The sequence below is a fragment of the Hyperolius riggenbachi genome, chromosome 1, assembly GCF_040937935.1.
Source record: "Hyperolius riggenbachi isolate aHypRig1 chromosome 1, aHypRig1.pri, whole genome shotgun sequence".
NCBI classification, from domain to species: Eukaryota; Metazoa; Chordata; class Amphibia; order Anura; family Hyperoliidae; genus Hyperolius; species Hyperolius riggenbachi.
This window is the reverse complement of record NC_090646.1, coordinates 379,153,294-379,173,085: the sequence shown is the minus strand read 5'-3', so window position 1 is coordinate 379,173,085 and position 19,792 is coordinate 379,153,294. Positions and strand designations below refer to the sequence as shown.

Here is a 19,792-nt window from a genome sequence, read left to right as displayed (position 1 = left end):
TGTAAATCCAATAGTTTTCATTTCACTTCTCAAATATCACTGTGTGTGTCTCCTATATGATATATTAAACTGACATGTTTTATTGTAACAACCAACAATGTATACAGGAAAAGCATGATGATTAACAAGGTTGCCCAAACTTTCGCATCCCACTGTATTTACTTACTAGGTAAAGCAAGGAATCACAAAGTGTAAATATCCATAATGACTAAAGCTGTGCACACATGCTAGATGAAACGCAGCTAAGGTGCCAATAACGACCATCCCTACCAAAAATCTAGCCTGTGTACAGCGGCCCCTGATGCCCCCCAAGGATTTGGGCTAGCATACAGCTTGACAAATTGATTTGGGAGAGCACTGTCCGAGATATGTTCTCCATATCTACCCGCCTACTGCATGATGCAATTCACACACCGCTCCATTGGTCCTCCTCCCCCTAGCAGGGCAACAGAATGCACCACTAGCTTGCTGGCTAGTGGCAAGTATGTAGAGCCTCAGACCTGCAATGTCGCTTGAGGGATTGAGTCCCAATCGCTGCTAGGTGACATGCCTCAAACATGTGTACAAAGCTTAAAGGAAACCTGAGATGGATAAAATAAAGAAAATTATACATACCTTAGGCTTCCTTCAGCCCCCTTCAGGCTAATTAGTCCCTCTCCATACTCCGCCTCTTGGATCTTCCACTATGGGTCTTGGTATTCCAGCCAGTCGGGATGTAGTGCACATGCGTGTCCTGGTCGCGTGCATGCGCCCCATCACTGAAAGCGCTCTGCGCCTGCGCAGGCACAGGACACTCCCAGCCGCCAGAGCACAGCGGGCTAGTGCCCACGGCCGGAATGCACCTGTGCCAACTGGCCCGACTGGCCACATTACTGGGACCCATAGCAGAAGATCCAGGTGGAGGAGGAGGACAACGAGGGACCAATTACTCTGAAGGGGGCTGGAGGAAGCCCCAGGTATGTTTTTTTTTTATCCATCTCATTACACTTTAATGCTGTTTACTAATCAGTCATTGATCTGATGGTGGTAATTTGATGAAATATGAAGCATGATTAGATAATATAGTTTAGTCCTCTGTACAGCCTTGCTTTTACGATTCTTTTATTAAATAAACTTGAAGGACAACTGTAGTGAGAGGGATATGGAGGCTGCAATTTTTATTTCCTTTTAAACAATACCAGTTGCCTAGCTATCCTGCTGATCCTCTGCCTCTAATACATTTAGTCATAACCCCTGAACAGGCATACAGCAGATCAGGTGTTTCTGACTTTATTGTCAGATCTGACAATATTAGCAGCATGCCTGTTTCTGGTGTTATTCAAATACTACTGCAGCCAAATAGAAAAGCAGGACTGCCAGGCAACTGGTATTGCTTAAAAGGAAATAAATATGGCAGCCTCCATATACCTCTCACTACAGTTGTCCTTTAAAGAAGAACTTTAACCTCATCTTGAACTTTATCCCAGTCAGTAGCCGATACCCCCTACCACATGAGAAATCTTTAACGTTTCTCAAATAGTGCATCAGGAGGGTATGTGTGACTGATATTATGGTGAAAACCCCTCCTACAAATTATGATGTCATGACCATGGTCCAGATAGCTGTCTATGATCTCATCGCATTGTGGGAAATAACGGCTGTTTCCAACTGCCAAGCAAGCAATATCTCCTTCCGCAGACATCACCTGCCAGCCGTAAAGATGTGATAAATGTCAGAATGTAAATCAGGGTGAGGGAAGATTTTACAATGGACAAACACTGACTAAATCATTTATAAATGAATATTGTAAAAAAAAATAAGCAATTTTATTCATTACGTTATTTTCAATGCAGTTCCTCTTTAATAATGATTAAGAAGCAAATGTGCAATCCAAATTAAATCTCAAGTTATGAACCATTTTTTCAAAATAGTCCAGGTTTCCTCCTTCAAACTTGTAAATCTGGAATTAATAGAAAAACAAAAGACATCAATAAAATAACTTTTTTTATTGTATAATTTTTCATTATACATATTTTATGTAAAAATATAAAACTGACATTTTAACATTGTGTGCTTGCAGCAGAAACAGCAATCAGCTGAGTACATGCAAAATTGCCAACAATCCAAAAGCACAATCCAAATCCAGTAGGCGATGTTCCAGTGCTGATTTCCTACACTTCTGCCGTTTGTCCCCTCTCATGAGGCCACTAGACAGTTGGTGCAGAGTGTTTGGTCATTGAGTGGACAGCCTCTTCTCACACAGAGGCCACTACTGAAATCAAGGGAGATAGAACTGACCTAATGTGATTGATCATTCTAGTCTGCCTATCCCATAAGGTCAATATCTCAACCTGAACCTCATAATATATAATCATAATAATCTCTCGCCTTGACAACCACAACATCTTCCTCTCTGGTCCATTAACTAGACTCTCTCATCTGTAACATGTCATGAGCATTGCTGCATAAGGCTGGGAACACAATAGGCAGTGCGGGAAATGTAGCATTTTGCTGCATATGTATTTACACGTTTTTAGTGCGTTTTACATGCGTTTGCATCTTGTGGGTTTTTTTTTCCCCGCACATGCGTTTTTCTTGCGTTTTGTGTGCATTTTAATGCATTCACGGTTCGCATATATAAATCACATATGCGTTTAGTATGCGTTTTACTTGCTTTCTTATGCGTTTTATGCAAATCACTAGGTATTCAACAGGAAGCGGAAATACATCATCAAACTTTTTTTTTTTTTAACGCAATATAAAAACGCATGCAAAACGCAAACAAAACACAATAAAATGTTTGCGTCACCATTGACTTTCATTATGTGCGGTTTTGAGCAATATGTGACAAAACTAGCATTTTTAAAAACACACATTGCAGAATGCAAGTATATGCGTTTTTTCATGTGGCCCATTGACTTGCATTATGCACGTTTTTGCTGCGTTTTCCGCAACGCTAGCATTTCTGCCTAGTGTGTTCCCTGCCTGATTATTTCACCGCTATGTATATTGCCTAATTCTATTCTTCATGACACCTCTACTCTTGTGTTATTCTTTTTTGACTTTGCCTCACATCTGTAAATTATAGCTATAAATATGTAGTACTTGGCAATATGTTGGAATTTTATGAGTTAAGAATAGAATTACACAATTTTTTGGACTATAAGACCATAATGGTGGCCACTAATGATCCAATCTTTTTTTTCCAATCTTACTAAATCTATGCAATAGAAGGGTAAACTGAGTCAATGGGCTTGATTCACAAAAGAGTGCTAACTGTTAGCACGGCCGTTTTCGCGCGAATTTTCGCATTGCGCACGATCTCGGATTTTCACGCGAAACGATAGCGTTTTCGCGCACAATCGCAAATTTTCTCGTGAAATCGACATCGTTTTCATGTGAAAATTTGCATTTGCGTGCGAAAACGTTATCATTTCGCGCGAAAATTCGCGATCGCGCACAATGCGAAAATTCGTGCGAAAACGGCCGTGCTAACAGTTAGCACTCTTTTGTGAATCAAGCCCAATATATTTAATGAATAATTTAGGCAGTCCCTTATTTTACATAGAAATGCTAAGATTGGACAAAAGAGATTGGCTCATTAGTGGGCACCTTAAGATGCACTTGTTTCGTAAACAAAGCAGGCTTGCAAATCTCATTCTTATCCTTTCATGATTATTACCATGTTTTTTTGGGCTATAAGATGCAAAGTGGGTGCATTTTTTCGTCTGAATGTTCCCCACAAGTCCTCCATCTTCCTGTTGGCCACGGCGCATGTTGCAGAGAGCAGCTCCAAAAATGCGGGAGGCTGGAGCAGCACAGAACAGGGCTCCACCCACCAGCTCTTCTGCTCATGCAAACACATCGGAATACCCACTGTACTATCACTGATTATAAGATGCACCCAGGCCGGATTTACCATAAGGCACTATAGGCACGTGCCTACAGGCGCCTGATGATGGAAAGGCGGCTCAGTTCCCTCCCCGAGTGCCTCCCTCCCTCCTTCCCTATGCAGCAGAGTCCTGAGGGTAAATAAGAGATTACTCACTGGTTCTCAGCATTCCACTGACCAGATCTCTCTTCAGTTGAAGGTACATCTAGCTACCTAATACCTAGGGTCACCTCTAGCTGCTTAATACTGAGGCTAGCTCTGGCTAACTAATACTAAGGGACACCTGTAGCTACCTATGACAGGCAAGGGATATACTTGTGGTGTGGTCCAGTGGGGGTATGTAGGTTCAGGGAGGGTGAAGTCTGGGGTGCCTGGACATCTGTGCCAATAGGCTCCTGTGATGTAAATCTGGGCCTGGATGCACCCACTCCCCCCCCCCCCCCCACTTTGCGTCTTATAGTCCAAAAAATAAGGTAAAAATCATGAAAGGATAAAAAGAGATCTGCAAGCCTGCTCTGTTCACTCACCAACTGTCAGGTACAACCCACCTCCAGGTGCATTCTGTCTCTATGGAGGTAGGAAGAAAGATGATTAAGCGGCCCACAAGAGAGCAAATTCAGTGAGCGGGGTCGATGAACAAGAAGATGAACAAGGCTTAGTGCTCCGAGACATTACTAATGTAATGTAAGGTCAAGACTGAGCCAAGAAATATGTTGGCGCTTTATAAATACAATAAATAAATAAATAAGAAATATCGAAAGACCAAGTTTTATGGACTTACGAGATGAGCGTGACTCTCGATGGACCAGACAGATGGGCCCATAGCTGGATTAGTAATGGGTACAGTGTTCTACATCGACTTAAATGCAAGCAAGGCAGAAATATGGTACTTGCAAGGGCTCAAATAATTAAAGATGAGCTAGCTGGAGCTTTTTTAGGTTGAAAATGTTTTTCCTCACTGTCATTTTATACCAGTATTATCTACTCTCAACACAATCATTTGAGCTGGGTTATGTAGGGTCAGGTATCCTCCTCCCTTCACGTGTCACCTTAAAGCGGAATGAAACCCAGCATTTCTTCTTTGCTCTAAAAGATTATTTACAGCATATTATATACAACCAGCATTTTTTGTTTACTAGAACAGCATTCGAAGGGTTACACACAGGACTTAAAAGTTCAGTGCAGAGAAATCTGGATGCATCCAAAGTTGTAGATAATGTTATCTTGTGTTTAATTGTATCAAGTGAGGAATGTAAATAAACACTTCTCCTACACTGCCGGGTCCCCTGAACAAAGTCAGACAATTTAGAAAGCATTTCTGCTTGTTACAACATGAATAAAGCAGTTATAAATAAAATGCAAATTCAGCTTTCAGAGCAAAAAAGTGTACTTTGGGAACGTATAATTTCTAAATGAATACTAATACTTATGCACAAAAGCAAATATGATAACCGTATGGCATATAAAGAGTAGGAAAACATGTTTTTATTGAATATTATATCAGGGTTTTATACCGTTTTAAAGGGACACTTAAGCCAGAAAAAAAAAGAGTTTTACTCACCTGGGGCTTCTACCAGCCCCCTGCAGCAGTCCTGTGCCCTCGCAGCCACTTAGTAATCCTCTGGTCCCCCGCTGCCAGCTAGTTTCGTTATTGCCGACAGGCCCGAAAGGACTGGCCACGCGCAGCTTTCTCCGCATTCCAGACTGCAATTAGCGCTATTGCGAGCCGCAACACGTACAAAGATACGCGTTGTCGCGTTACCAACGCATAGATATGCGGCAAGGCGTATTTTGTACACGTTGCGGCCCGCAATAGCGCTTATTACAGTCGGGAATGCGGAGAAAGCTACGCATGGCCAGTCATGTCGGGCCTGTCAGCAAAAACGAAACTAGCTGGCAGCGGGGGACCAGAGGATTAGTGAGTGGCTATGAGGGCACAGGACTGCTGCAGGGGGCTGGTAGAAGCCCCAGGTGAGTAAAACTCTTTTTTTTTCCTGGCTTAAGTGTCCATTTAAGGTCTGTACACACGCTAGATTAAAGTCAGCTGAGGTGGCCAATAACGACTCTTTCTGCTGATGACAGTGTGTACAGTAGCGCTGACTGCTTCAGCCCATCCATGTCACCTTAGGGATCAGCTCCCAATCCTCACTGGGCAACATCAATCTAACGTGGTTATGGGCCTTAAGTGTGTATATGTACATATACTGCTTAGATAGCATATATTTTCTTTTGTGCACATTCATATGTTATATATTTTTAATAAAGTGGTTCAAACGTACATAAGTGCAGGCATATATAAGTGCAGGCAGTATATGTATTTGTATTGAATACTATGGAAAACAATATACAGGAAGTAAACTGAACGCAGTCGCTTTTGGTTCTAAGAAAGTAATTTAAAATAAGTGGACATCTAATTTTAAATACAATACATTCTAGAGTGCCCTTTGGAGTTTGTAGTTTAAATAAAGTAACATACCACTTTGCCATTTCTAAAGTAAATAAATGCTGGTACTCCTTTGATATCATAAATCTTCGAAAGTGGCTGAAGGGAAACAAAAGAAAAGTGATAAGCACAAGTAACAGGGCTATAGGAACCTCTGAGAATTCATTTCTGGATACTTACATCATTACTACCAACCTCAATCTTCATGAAGTGAACATCTGGCATGTCACCTGCAAGTGCCTGGTAAGAATAATTAATATAAATCAGTCAGTACTATATGTTCTTAATCATCCAATCTTCTGCTATACATGCTCTGGGTTTGAGTACACGCTGAACTTGCTTTAAAATGAACTTGATGCAAGTGAAAACAATAGTAATAGTGAAAGTGGCAGGTGTAGGGCGTTCCTGGTGTTAGCTAAAGTTGGCCTGGGTGCAGTGCCCTACTCTGCTCATCTCCATCCACAGACACACTGATGTAAAGTTCGGCCCACCTCCCCCTCACTGATCTGTATAATAGCCCAGCAAGGGATGGTGGGAGGGAATATAAAGCACAGTGTGGACAGATTGGACACTGAACCCCATCCTCCCTTGGCTTGTCTTTCTCCTCTTCCTCTGGGGGAAGTAACGGTTGAGAATCAGTTTCTAGGGGAACGTATGTCTTCTCGCTTTGATTGTTTGGATTCTACTGTGAACAGCCCTAGCACAGAACACTGAAACAGTTCTTCAGAATCCTCCTTTAGAGTGTCTGGGAAATTTACTTGGGAGGAACTAGAGGAATAGCTTACTGCCAACTGGCTACTTTTGTGCCATATAGGAACCAAAAGAGGTGGTGTTTTCAGCTTGCCCGGGCTCTCTGTAGTTACATAGTTACATAGTAATTTGGGTTGAAAAAAGACATACGTCCATCGAGGTCAACCAGAAAATAAAGTACAACACCAGCCTGCTCCTTCACATATCCTTGTTGATCCAGATGAAGGCGAAAAACCCTTACAAGGCATGGTCCAATTAGCCCCAAAAGGGAAAAAATTCCTTCCCGACTCCAGATGGCAATCAGATAAAATCCCTGGATCAACACCACTGGGCATTACCTAGTAATTATAGTCATGCATGTCTTTCAACGCCACGAAAACATCTAAGCTCCCTTTAAATGCTGACATACTGTCTGTAGAATTTGCCATAACTACTTCCTGTGGCAATGCATTCCACATCAAGTGTGGTTGTAACGGCCCATACTCACGGGCTACAATTGTCGCCGCAACACGCGGCACGCGCGTGTTGCGGCGACAGGTCGCCCGTGAGTATGGGCCGTTGCACGCGCGCGCACCCCGAACTGTCGCTCGTCGCTGCTGTCGCCGAGCGATTGGCACGGTCAATCACCTGGCGACAGTTGCCGCCGCAGCTGTCGCTAGTCCGCGTGAGTATGCGGACTAGCGATAGTAACCTCTTACTCCAATACGGCGCTTCCGGCGGCGGGGGAGGAACGTCGGCGACAGCTTCCGTCGCAGAGCTGGTCCCTCTTCCGCGTGTGTATGCGGAGGGACCTGGCGACGAGCTGTCGCCGGCCTGTCGCGCACACGCTCACGTGTGCTGGCGACAGGCCACTTTTGCAGCCCGTGAGTACGGGCCATAAGACTGTTATCAAATTAGCTTAAGAACAGTGCATAGAATGCTTCATGGTGGAATAGGTTTCCATGGCCAGGCAGTTGCATTCAAGCCTTATATCGTCACATGCAATGCAAAGCATTGGATACAGTGGTGTAAAGCACACCTCCATTGTATTCTTCAGCAGTGGAGATGTGTTCTCGGGAGTGACAAATCACGCTTCGCTGCCTGGCAAGCACATGCATGAGTCTAGGGTTGTTGGAGGCCAGGAGAATGTACTTGCGAGACTGCATTGTGCCAAGTGTACAATTTGGTGGATGGAGGTAATATAGTGTGAGAATGATTTCAGGGATTGGGCTTGGCCCCCCCTTTTTTTTTTCAACCACAGCATATTATCAACCACAATTTTCATGAAACAGTATTTTAGGTACAAGAACTTTAATGTCTATAGTTACATTGCTGAGAGTTATGCTTGGTTTTAATCCAGCTCTAATGAAAACTGGTGCGAAGGATAACTGCATCACTGGCTTTTCTAGGCATTGATGTGTGCAGTTTGCTATCTTTGATTCTTGGCATCCAGAGTTTGTGGAGTAGGCCATTTCTAACTTGTTTGATATTGCTTGTGTGCTGACACACACATGGGACAGATTTATTTAACCAGTGCAAGGAAAAATGAAGCAAACCTGGTGGACAATAAGCACAACCATAAAGTACTGTACTTACTCAGAATCACCAAAAAGAATACTTGATCTGGGCATCAGCTCCACTTTGAGACCAATATTGCTCCAATTTTCCATGCACTGGTTTTACTACCATAAACCTGCCCACCATCCCCAGTTTATTCTCAGCCCTAAAATAAAAAGAAGCTGATGTGTACTTTTTTGTGATGTGAAGCATGTTTTTTCTGATCAGCTATATAGGTTATATAAATAAGGTTTGGTTTACATGGGTGTCTTCACCAGTCACCCGCAGCAGCCCTGCCTAGGCAAACGCAGGGGGGGATTACAGCTGCCCAGAATCCCCCTCAGACCAAGGCTGGTGCAGTGTCTGGGGACAGGCACAAGTAGAGACCTAAATATCTGCAGGCATCCTGCAGCTCACAGCACTGCCCCCATTCTTTCCTTGCTACAGTTGACTTTGGATGGAGCAGCAGGGTGTGTACAGAGCATGGAGCAGCAGGGTGTGTACAGAGCATGGAGCAGCAGTGTGTGGACAAAGCATGGAGCAGCAGCATGTGTACAGAGCATGGAGCAGCAGCGTGTGTACAGAGCATGGAGCAGCAGCGCGTGTACAGAGCATGGAGCAGCAGCGTGTGTACAGAGCATGGAGCAGCAGCATGTGTACAGAGCATGGAGCAGTTATGGGTAACTTAACAGAGTCAGGTATGAGCACAGCCCTGTGCCCTGCTATGTGATTTCCCCTTCATTACCAATGTCGGCTGTCCTCATTCTTATCTGTATCCAAACTGCTCCTGATCGATCCCGTTGTCCATCGGTAGCAGATCGGACATTTAGGAAATAATTGTCAGATCCTGTCAGTTGGACGGGAAATTGCATTGTGTGTACCCAGCATGATGTCCTACCATATTATTATACTGTATTGTGTGTGGCTGATGAAGACCTTTCAGGATTTAGGAAACCCCCTCTTGAAAATCCTCGGTTGCCCCTGCCCGGTGTCTTTTTCGAAATGCTTTTCTGCAGGCATTTAGAAAAGCATTTGCCGGCTTTCTGCAGCGCTTCCCGGCGTGCAGCGCTTTTAACCCCCACAGGGAGACACAGAAACGGTCTGTATAAACCTGTGGTCCTCAAGGTTAATAGAAACCTGTTTTGTCCAGGATCAGCTAACCGCCGGGTAGGCAACAGAAAAAATTGGGGTTAAAACACTATGTTTGTGCAAATGATAATAAGGGTTTGCATCAGCAGCTGTCCAATTATCTGAATGGACATCATTTAAACAACGAGCGTCTCAGCCAACGTTTACCGCTGCTTAACTGTCCATCTGAACCAAGCCTCAAGTGTATTTGTTTTTTTGTTTTTTAATAAAGCAACACCATTTTCTTTAACATCGGAGGTAAAAGCTCTGACTTGAAGTCCAAGAAATAGGAATGTCTTCTGGACCCATACAAGACCATTAGAAACCCCTTGCTAAAACAAGCAGAAGAAACATTGATCAAACTGCCTTCCTTTGTATTTCAGTTTGCAGCATCTTTCTATTTTAGCTTGCAGCTATGAATTTCAAAAACAGACTGAAACTGAAATTGCACTTCTCTGCAAGCCTGGGACCTGTACTCTTATTTCTGGAGCATGCACAGTCCAGCCACTTCCCATCTTGCTGCGTGAGTAGTTTGATGCACATTGCAGTTGTTACCTATTTGCCATACCTAGATTAAAAGTTCTCCTCAAACTAATTCTGAACTGAATTTGAAAAAGTGGCCCAATTAGCCAGCACATAGCCAGTGACATCAAATACTGTAATCATTATATTTGACAGATCGTGACTTTGGGCCTGATTCATTAAGCTGCATTGCTACAGCAGGGTAAGCTAAATAAAACCAATGCGAGCTAAATACATGACCGCGTGGTAGTCCTACGTAGTTTACGCTCCTAAATTACGTGTCCATGTTACTATTTTGCGGTCGCTCCTTGCATGCGACTGCGATACTTTACTAGGGTGGCCACTAATTAGCTACATTAGCTAAAACCGTGATACTTCACTAGCACGGACGCTAATTAGCTAGATTACCTAAAACCTTGATACCTCACTAGCATGACCGCTAATTAGCTAGATTAGCTAAGACCACAATACTTAATTAGTGCAGATGCTAATTAGCTAGATTAGCTAATTAGCGGCCTCGCTAGTGAAGTATTGCGGTTATGATACTTCATATCTCATGGTGCATGCAAGGAGCTGCCACAAAATAGTAACAAGGGCACGTAATTTAGGAGCGCATGCTATGGAGCACTACCGAGCGTTAAGTGCGGCCCTGTATTTGGCTCATGATGGTGTCATTAAGCGTGCGCTGCTGTAGCAGCACAGCTTAATGAATCAGGCCCAATCTTCTTCTGCATGCATCTGACTCTGAAATGCTAACCTGGGTGTAATGAATGATCAACTAAGGGAGGAGTCCTCTGCACAGAACTAGGAACTAAGTGCAAGGATTTGAGGGTAAGTGAAACAACAACATGGGATGGGTGTCTATTCCCTTTGACACCTGATGTTGTTGTGTTCTTGTACGTTCTGTGTACATGGTTAGGGGAGCTATTGAAAATGAAAGTCAAATGTACTATATACATCACTTACCTCCATACGAGTAGGTACACTTCTGCAAGGACCGCAATTCTGAGATGAGAAACAAACTACAGCCAGCTTTCTTCCAGATCTTTCTAATTCTCTGTCTAAATCACACTATCAATAAAAAAAAAAAAAAAAAAAAAAAAAAAAGAATGTTATGCTAGCATTTGAACATTGTCATCAGGGCCTTAAAATGTTAAATGATTTCAAAAATGTCATACATAGTTACATACATAGTTATTTTGGTTGAAAAAAGACATACGTCCATCGAGTTCAACCAGTACAAAGCACAATTCCAGCCCGTCCCTCACATACCCCTGTTGATCCAGAGGAAGGCGAAAAAACCCCCACAAGGCATGGTCCAATTAGCCCCAAAAGGGAAAAATTCCTTCCTGACTCCAGATGGCAATCAGATAACATGCAGCTTAAATGTTTTACATTGCACGAACGCGTTGTATCAGGCGCAGGAAATTTGGGCGCAGCCAACTCCACCATAGACCGTAATAGGAATTACGGCTGTAACAGCGCACAGTGAGTAACTTCGGCGCCGTCAGAAGACAGAGCTGAAGTTACTAGCTGAAGTTACTTTTAAAACACTGTAATTCGTCCGCCAGCAATAGCTGGCAGCTGAATTACATAACTGTCTACGGTCCACGTGGACCTGGAGGGGGAATAGTAATTAACGCCGTCGGGACTTGTGCAGGAACAGGGTAAGCCATATACCGGCTGTATCCTGTGCCAAAGTCTCCCAGGGGCAATCTCACTCGTACTCACATTGCAAGTTCTTTTCCCCAGAACACATTCCTACATCAATGATGGCCACTGTGCATATTAAATATTTGCTATAATCCTTTAATCTATTTTAGTGTACCTTCAATCAGGTCCCTCATTAAATAAGGCCACATTTACAGTGGCCGTTATGTTGCCTTCTATGTGACAGCAGGAACGCAGCAAATTGGGACAGCCGAGATGCACATTATGGTTACCTTGCATTGGGTACAGTGAAGCATACAGTCAATAAAAAGTATGCTTCATCTGTACTCTTAATGTACATGTTTAGCAGTAAAGCATTATTAAAGCAGTGCGTTACGATGCGGCAACTCATTATACTGCAATATACCCGCCACATTGTGAACTTCACATAGGTGGTGCATTGCAGTGCAGTAAGCCACGTTACAAAGCGGCCGTTACACCGCACCACAACACACCACTGTGAACGTGGTCTTAAGTGCAAAGCTTCATGTATAGGATAGCACTTCTCATACAACACTGATTGCAATATTGTATACAAGGCTAACTACAAGGTCTTGTTTGAAAGCTTCACAAACCTTTAGAGGAAATCTGGGATCCTTACAAAATACCCCTTAAAAAGTATATTCAGCTTGCAGATATATTAAAACAGATTATAATATTCTGATGATAGTTATGACATTATTATTCTTGCCCCACTGCACTATACTAAGAGCCCTTGAGAAGAGTTGATTTCAAATAGCTCTTGGACCCCGGACAACACTTCCTATGATTCCTAGTGCTGACCGTTATGGTAATTGCCAAATCCCAATAATGTCTGGTGTCAGTTCGTTATTCTGCTGGCCATTGAATTACATCAGAAACAGCAGAATCATAACTAACAGTATTGGAACCAGTGGCGTCTGCACGCCTTGTGGAGGAGGACTTCTGCCAAGACTTGGTCCCTGGTCCTAGTGGGACGAGGCCTTTCTGCTGGCCACCCCGTATGGGACAGTCAGCCACAGATCCAGGTGAGAATATTCCACAGCCGGCTTGCCATTTTTATTGAATGACAACCTGAATGCGCTCTCCCCCCACCCCTTGTTTTATAACTTTTTATATCACTTGGGCAAGTCTCCCTAACACTGCTACTGCCTATAGAGCGCGTTATAGTGCCTGCAGCTCTGGCGCTTTGAGTCCACCGGGAGAAAAGCGCAATATAAATGTTCTGTGCTGTTTGTTTGTTTGTTTGTAACTTTGCTCGCTCCAGAACCCAACCAGACTCCATCTGGGAATATGTAAACATCACTATAAATGGCATTATGATATTCTCTTGCAGGTTATATTTTATTTGTTTAAATTACGGGTTTAAATTTATGACATCAAGACCACAGTTGCTTGACATCAAAATCAGAGTTGCTTGAAAAAGGGTGCTGTGACAAACAAAACATCACAAATATAGCACATGCTATGAACAGCTTCTCATAATTGAATTCACATTGCTTTTTATATTGAGGGTGATATCTAAGCATAGGCTTGCTAGACTTGATGTTTCTGTTTGTTGGAGGTCCAGATGTTGTTATATTCTCATATTCGTTCTGTGAAGCTAGTAATGGCCGATCCTTTTAAATGCTGCGCGATAGTGACGTAGCACGTCCGCGATACATGATACTTGACTATCGCAGCCGCTATTACGTTAATTAACTTAGTAGCACCCGCGCTAGTGAAGTATCGCTGACGCACTACATCGCTATTGCGTGGCTTTTAGAAGGATCGCCCATTACTACAGAGCGCACGCTACCCTGACAGTACCGTGTGTAGGGCACGTGTGCTACAATTAAGTTGAGCTAAATTAACCTTCGCTTTAAGAATTAACTCACGCTCTGCCATAGCAATAAGGTTAAGGAATCAACCTCTTAGATCCAAGCTGTAAGCCTAACATCAGCCTTTTATTTGCACCTAATAGTGACTATTTTCCCCTGTGCTGCTGTATCTATGCCCCCTGCTATTGTCTGCATTACAGAAGATATTGGCGATTTATAATTAATTAATAATTATAATAAGAATCATCAGTGTCAAGCTGAACCTTATTAATCATATCGGGCCATAAATGTATGGTGCCAAAACAGTCGTTTGACGCAGAAATGTGATTCCAAATATGTTCTTGGCTAAATCTGAAATCGATTATCCACTGCCATTGAGGAATGGAAGTTTTGTGAAGACAATACAAGAAGGGAAAAAAGCTACATTTGGGTGGAGTAGCTGCAGTGTGATTAACGTCAAATGTCTTTTGTGTAAGAGAAATATAGGGTTGTGATTCTGAGTCACACACGCGCATTGATTACACATTGTTTGCATAACAGGAATTACTAATCTGAATGTTCCAAGTCAACACGTAGGGCTTGGTGTCTGCTCTCACTTGTTCCATCATGCCCACACACAATGGTATCAGACCATTTCATCTTTAATAATTCACTCACACATCTTCTGGTGTAGACTGCAGACACATTCAATGTTAGCAAAGCTGTGTGTCCACTTCCCCCTGCTACCCTGGAGCTTGTTTTAGTCTCATTGCTCCAATGGGAGCAGCAATGTGGTCACCGATTACAAAAAATGCCCATACACACCAAGGCCTTGAGAGTCTATATGCACAGAAGTTCTGGTGCCCTTCACTGAACCTGTGAACCCATAAATCCTAATGGGAAAAAGGGTTTGCCTGCTAAACTGCATCACAGGGTACTGGCTGCCTGGCTGTCACCTCCCCCCCTGTCCTTGCTCGGGGAGCCTGCTCTCATCATCCTGGAGCATAGAGGGCTGGATGGGACTAACCATCCAGCTCTCTATTCTACAGGGTGGTGACATCAACGTGGCTTAAGGTCAGTGAGTAGGGGTGTGATAACTTATGACAGCCAGTGGCGGCTCCAGCAATTTTTTTGGGGGGGTGCTATGCAGGTGCTGGATAATTTTGAAGGGGGGCTAGGTGTTTTTTTTTTTGGGGGGGGGTGGCCAAAAAGAGGGCGTGACCAACAAAAGAGGGGCGTGGTAAAGTGTTGGAGTATATTCCAGTGCTATATAAATACATAATGATATGGTAAGATATAAGAGTATGGTCGGATTAGATTGTGAGCTCTTCCGGGAACCTGACTATGCACTCTGTAAAGTGCTTGATAATATGTTACTGCTATATAAATATAGTATGGACATTACACTGACAGGATTAGAGTGTGAGCCAGCCTAGCCAGGCCCAGTGGGCCTGGCTGGCCCTGGCCCAGGTAGCGCCGGCAGGCAATGACGATGACGCAGCAAAAGGGGCCCCAACCCCCACCCCCGCCCGCCCGATGCCCGCGCTGAACTGGGCCTCCCTCACTCACACAATGGGACTGGCTCTCCTATCTCCGACTTCAAACCTCCCCACTCTCTGTCTCCAGTCCAAGGTTTGACTGATGGTCTCTCTCTCGCTGCTCGGCTCTCGTCTCCACGCTCCCTCTCTCTTCAAGCCCAGGGCCCTGCCCTCACCACGCCGAAACCACGTGGCGTGCGCAGTTTTATGCTGCCTGGCCGAGTGATGTCACGTCAGCGCGCACTGTGCACGGAAAGTCTGACGTCATTCGCCGCGGCGCACACAGCAAGGGGGAGCCTGAGCAGAGCACAGCAGCGTGAGTGGCGTGCTAGACGGGGCTGGGGCTGGGCTATTGTCTGGGAAAAATTAAAGCAACAGAGCGGCGCTGTACGAAAAAAAAAAACGTTGGGTGCAGTGGCATAGCTAGCAACTCCCAGTATAGGGAGTTTAGTTGCCCCAGTATGGCTAGTATAGTGTCCCAGTATAGCTAGTATAGTGCCCCAGTATAGCTAGTATAGTGCCCCAGTATAGCCAGTATAGTGCCCCAGTATAACTAGTATAGTGCCCCAGTATAGCCAGTATAGTGCCCCAGTTTAGCCAGTAAAGTGCCCCAGTATAGCGAGTATAGTGCCCCAGTATAGCGAGTATAGTGCCCCAGTATAGCCAGTATAGTGCCCCAGTATAGCTAGTATAGTGCCCCAGTATGGGTAGGTGGGGCCCCCCGCCTGTCCCACCGCTGTTATTACCTTAACAGTGGCCACTCTCCCCTCTCCGGCGCATGTACTTATTCCAGCAGCGTATCTCCCGGCTGCTGTCTGTGATGCAGTAGGAAGCAGGGCAGCGGCTTCCTGTAGCGGCAATGTGTATCGCCATTACTATGGGAACCGAGCCCTGCTTCCTGCCGCATCACACACAGCAGCCGGGAGATACGCTGCTGCAATAAGTACATGCGCCGGAGAGAGGGGAGAGCGGCCGCTGCTAAGGTAATAACAGCGGCGGCCGTGGGGACGGGGGACGGGGGGGGGAGGAAGAGGACAGTCCTGCGGCCCAACTGGGAACCTCCACAGGTTGGGGATCCCCGCTTTATAGTTTTAAAATGATCTCCTGGTGACCGACGGGTTAATGTCATAGTCTTAGGAAATGTTGACATAATTCTGTAACAGTTTTTTGGGGTAGTATCAATTGGCTTGTTTAGTTTTCCCCAGCGGATTATTGTTTGAATCTTTTTTTTTTTTTTTTGTTAGAGCATTTTACTCTGGAAGAAATGTACACTTCAGATGTACAGTATGTGTGCATACGTCTTTTAAATAGTTTTTTTGCAATAGCAGTCCTTTAATATAGCAACATGCAGATGATGGCGGTTGCATGTTTTATGCTGGGAATACACCATACAATTTTCTGTTAGATTCTTCTGTTAGATTTTTCTGTTAGATTTTCTGTTAGAATGCATAATTAGATTATTTTCTGTAGAGAATGGTCATTATCTCTGGTGCATTGTCTTCTGTTTATCTCCTGCTGAGTAGAACAATGCCTAATTGCTTGGCAGATAGACGGTAAGATAGATACATTTCAAACATGTTGAACTTTATCTATCTGGCAGGTAAATCTAACAGAAAATTGTATGGTGTATTCCGAGCATTATGCTGGGAATATGCGGTTCGTTTTGAACCGTGTAATCGAGCCGATGATGGCTCGATCGATAATTTTTGACCTGTCAGATACCCCGCCGGATCGATTCCCTGCTCGATACCGCAGGCAGGACAATAGTCGAGCGGGAATGGATCCGGGCGCCCGTGGGGACGAGCGGGGACGCGCCGGAATCTATCGAGCGGCTCGATACACGGTTCAAAACGATTCTACCAACATAAACTGGCACAGGGGATATCTGTACACAACTTGCCTGTAACTTGAGTGTGTACAGATGCTTCTGTAAGAGTTAACTGACAGACCTGTCCCGAGACCATAATGGATGGGATATTTTTAAGCTTCTGACATCCTTTTACTGAAATACTTTCAACTGACTATCAGTGATGTATTGACCTTTGTTCTTATGAAGCAGTGTACACTAGGATTTCTATTTGCATCTGCTTTGGTTTTCTTTTTTGGCACGTTTTTAGTTTATAAAGTGCTGCAAACTAATGGCAAAAGCATCTCAGAAATATCTCAAAGCCAACTCAAATCATGCGTCTATGGTCCTCAAAATAAATGCCCATGTACAGTAGACCCCACTGGCTTAGCAATAGGAGTTGCAGAGGTAGTGACTGCACCAGGGCTCCTGGACCTACGGGGCCCACTGGAGGCCCTACTTATACCACTGCTTTAGGACTTCATTGGTGTTATGCTGGTAATGATCACCTCTAAATGTACTTTAAATGTTGCTATTTGCTAAAAGGTAATCATTAAAAAGGGTTTCCCTCCCCCTGCTTACACCTCTCTGACACTGTGGGTGTCCACGGCAGGTTTTAGAGCTTATGAAAATTGTGCTTGAGGGGCCCAATGTAAAACTTGCACTGGAGCTGATAGTTCCTTCACTACGCTAATGGTAGCTCCTAAGCCATCCTAATGCTGGGAACTTGCAATGCAATTTCTCGTCTGATTGATGGGAATTGGACAATTATTTCCGACATGTCTGATATGTGTCCAATTGAGAAAGGGATCGATTTTGTGAAGTTATCATTGGAAAATCGATCCCTTTATAGATTGTGAGCAGTTTGGACATGTACACACGGTACAACTTCCTGCCTGATCACCCGTCGATCGAACAGGAAATTGCATCGTGTGTTCCCAGCAATACATAGGAGAGTACTGACTGATTAACCACTTTGCAGCACCTGACCTTATTCAGATTTTATCTAGAGTCTTACTGAGAATCCCCTACCCCTGCAAGTGTTATACTACTTAAAGTGAACCGAGCACCTTCTTTTAGTACCCAGGGCATCTCAATAGCACATTAAAAATGCATGCCCACAATGTGTATCATTAGTAAAAAAAAAAACCCATTTCATATTTTCGTTCTACTTTTAAAGTTTAGCACAGGTTTTATTAGCCTACGTCAGCTGGCCTGAAGAGGTTGCAGGCAGCCAAGGACTCAAGTAATTGTTTTATTGCACATATTACCAAGTAGTAAACAATACCTTGTCATCAACAGAGGGGGGTGAGTAATTAGAGTAACTTCTTCAAAGAGCGTATCCAGAGGGAATGTGTGAAGATAACATCTGTGACTTCTGTTAATAAGGACAGTGAGAGGGGGAGGGGGGAACATGGCAGCTCTAATAGCTATTACAAACCAGGAGAATCTCCAGGAAAAGAAAGGGTGCTTAGTTCCCTTTAATGCAGTACTAAGCTATGTAGCTGTTGGTCCCCACCAGCACCATTAAAATGTATCCCCATGGCTTGTCATTGTAAACTGTCTGAAATCTACTATATTGAAGTCAGTATCGGTCTGCTACACAGGAATCAACAGATCACTAATTCCATCAAAGTCATCAAATCTGAGATATTGACTTGTGTAGAGCCACCTATAGGATGGCAACCTCAGAAGTCTATGGTCAAATAAAGATACTGCCTGTGTAATCACATGTAGTTTGTTGACTGACTGCAATGCTGCATTACAGCTTCATTTTTCATATGCTTTTAAATGTACATTTTATAAGTTATTATGATTACTGTATTATATATAAAAAATAATTGGGCTTTAGAAACAACTAGCGTTTGGAAAGAGATACCAGTAGTTAAAGGGTAATGACACTATAAGACAAGATTACTCAGGCCTCTGTAACACTTAGTAAAAAATGATAAATGTAAAGATTCTAGGACTTACCTTTGATTTCAGCAGTATCAGTGACATGGTGTGATTCCCCTTCCCGAATCTCCAAGCTAAACGGTGTCGGACAAGATGCTGCAGCACACTGTGGGTTTTGTCTGTCTGTTTCCTGCCATTCGTGAGATCTCCAAGGACCTCAGGGCAATCACCCAGCCCTATATTTCCCAACAAAGTATAATCTGTCTTCTGCTCATCATATTCTTGGGAGTGGCTCAAATGAACGTAGGTATGCCCAACCATTCCAGGATGCACACATCAGCTGCATGTAAGACTTGCTGCATTGTATTGTTCACTTCTTTTTCTCTGTTGTTTATATATCAACTGACGGGCATATAAAGCCAGATATGTTACAATGAAGACATGGCTATATTTGTAACCTGTTGGTGCTGTACTTACTTGTAGTACTGGTCCAATAAAGGAGCCTCCTCTTGCATTTTCCTGCACAGTGATGGCTACGATCATGACTGTCAGTCCTTCGTTCACACCCAAGCTTTATTAAAACAAGGGCTGAGTGCAGTGGATTCTGCCACCAGAGCCATATTTAAGTCAGACTCAACCCTAGAGAGGATAGCCACTTTGGGCCTCTTGAGTCATATGCACCTACTCTACTGCTAAGGGACAAAATGGTCTGCACTAAAAGCATATTTTTATGCTCCTTATTACTGACAATGTGCTAGTGAGCCTGTCTCGGTA

General features: G+C 43.8%; 1 protein-coding gene across 1 annotated transcript; it reads right to left on the bottom strand.

The window, feature by feature from the left end:
- Positions 1–1,781: 1,781 nt before the first annotated feature.
- Positions 1,782–19,354, bottom strand: LOC137516260 (thioredoxin-like). Its single transcript, XM_068234347.1, has 5 exons — positions 19,097–19,354; positions 11,217–11,321; positions 6,495–6,554; positions 6,348–6,413; positions 1,782–1,939 (listed from the first exon to the last, which is right to left on the bottom strand). The coding sequence occupies exons 1-5, from the start codon at positions 19,337–19,339 to the stop codon at positions 1,850–1,852; spliced, it is 564 nt and encodes a 187-aa protein (XP_068090448.1). The 5' UTR covers positions 19,340–19,354; the 3' UTR covers positions 1,782–1,849.
- Positions 19,355–19,792: the final 438 nt, after the last annotated feature.

What these genes read in the sequence shown, in the direction of transcription:
- LOC137516260 (XM_068234347.1), bottom strand. Translation starts at nt 19,339, where the DNA reads ATGGTTGGGCATACCTACGTTCATTTGAGCCACTCCCAAGAATATGAT. An exon ending in TGATACTGCTGAAATCAAAG is followed by an intron (nt 11,322 to 19,096) that starts GTAAGTCCTAGA and finishes TTTTATTGATAG; the next exon opens with TGTGATTTAGACAGAGAATT. An exon ending in TTGAGGTTGGTAGTAATGAT is followed by an intron (nt 6,414 to 6,494) that starts GTAAGTATCCAG and finishes GTTTCCCTTCAG; the next exon opens with CCACTTTCGAAGATTTATGA.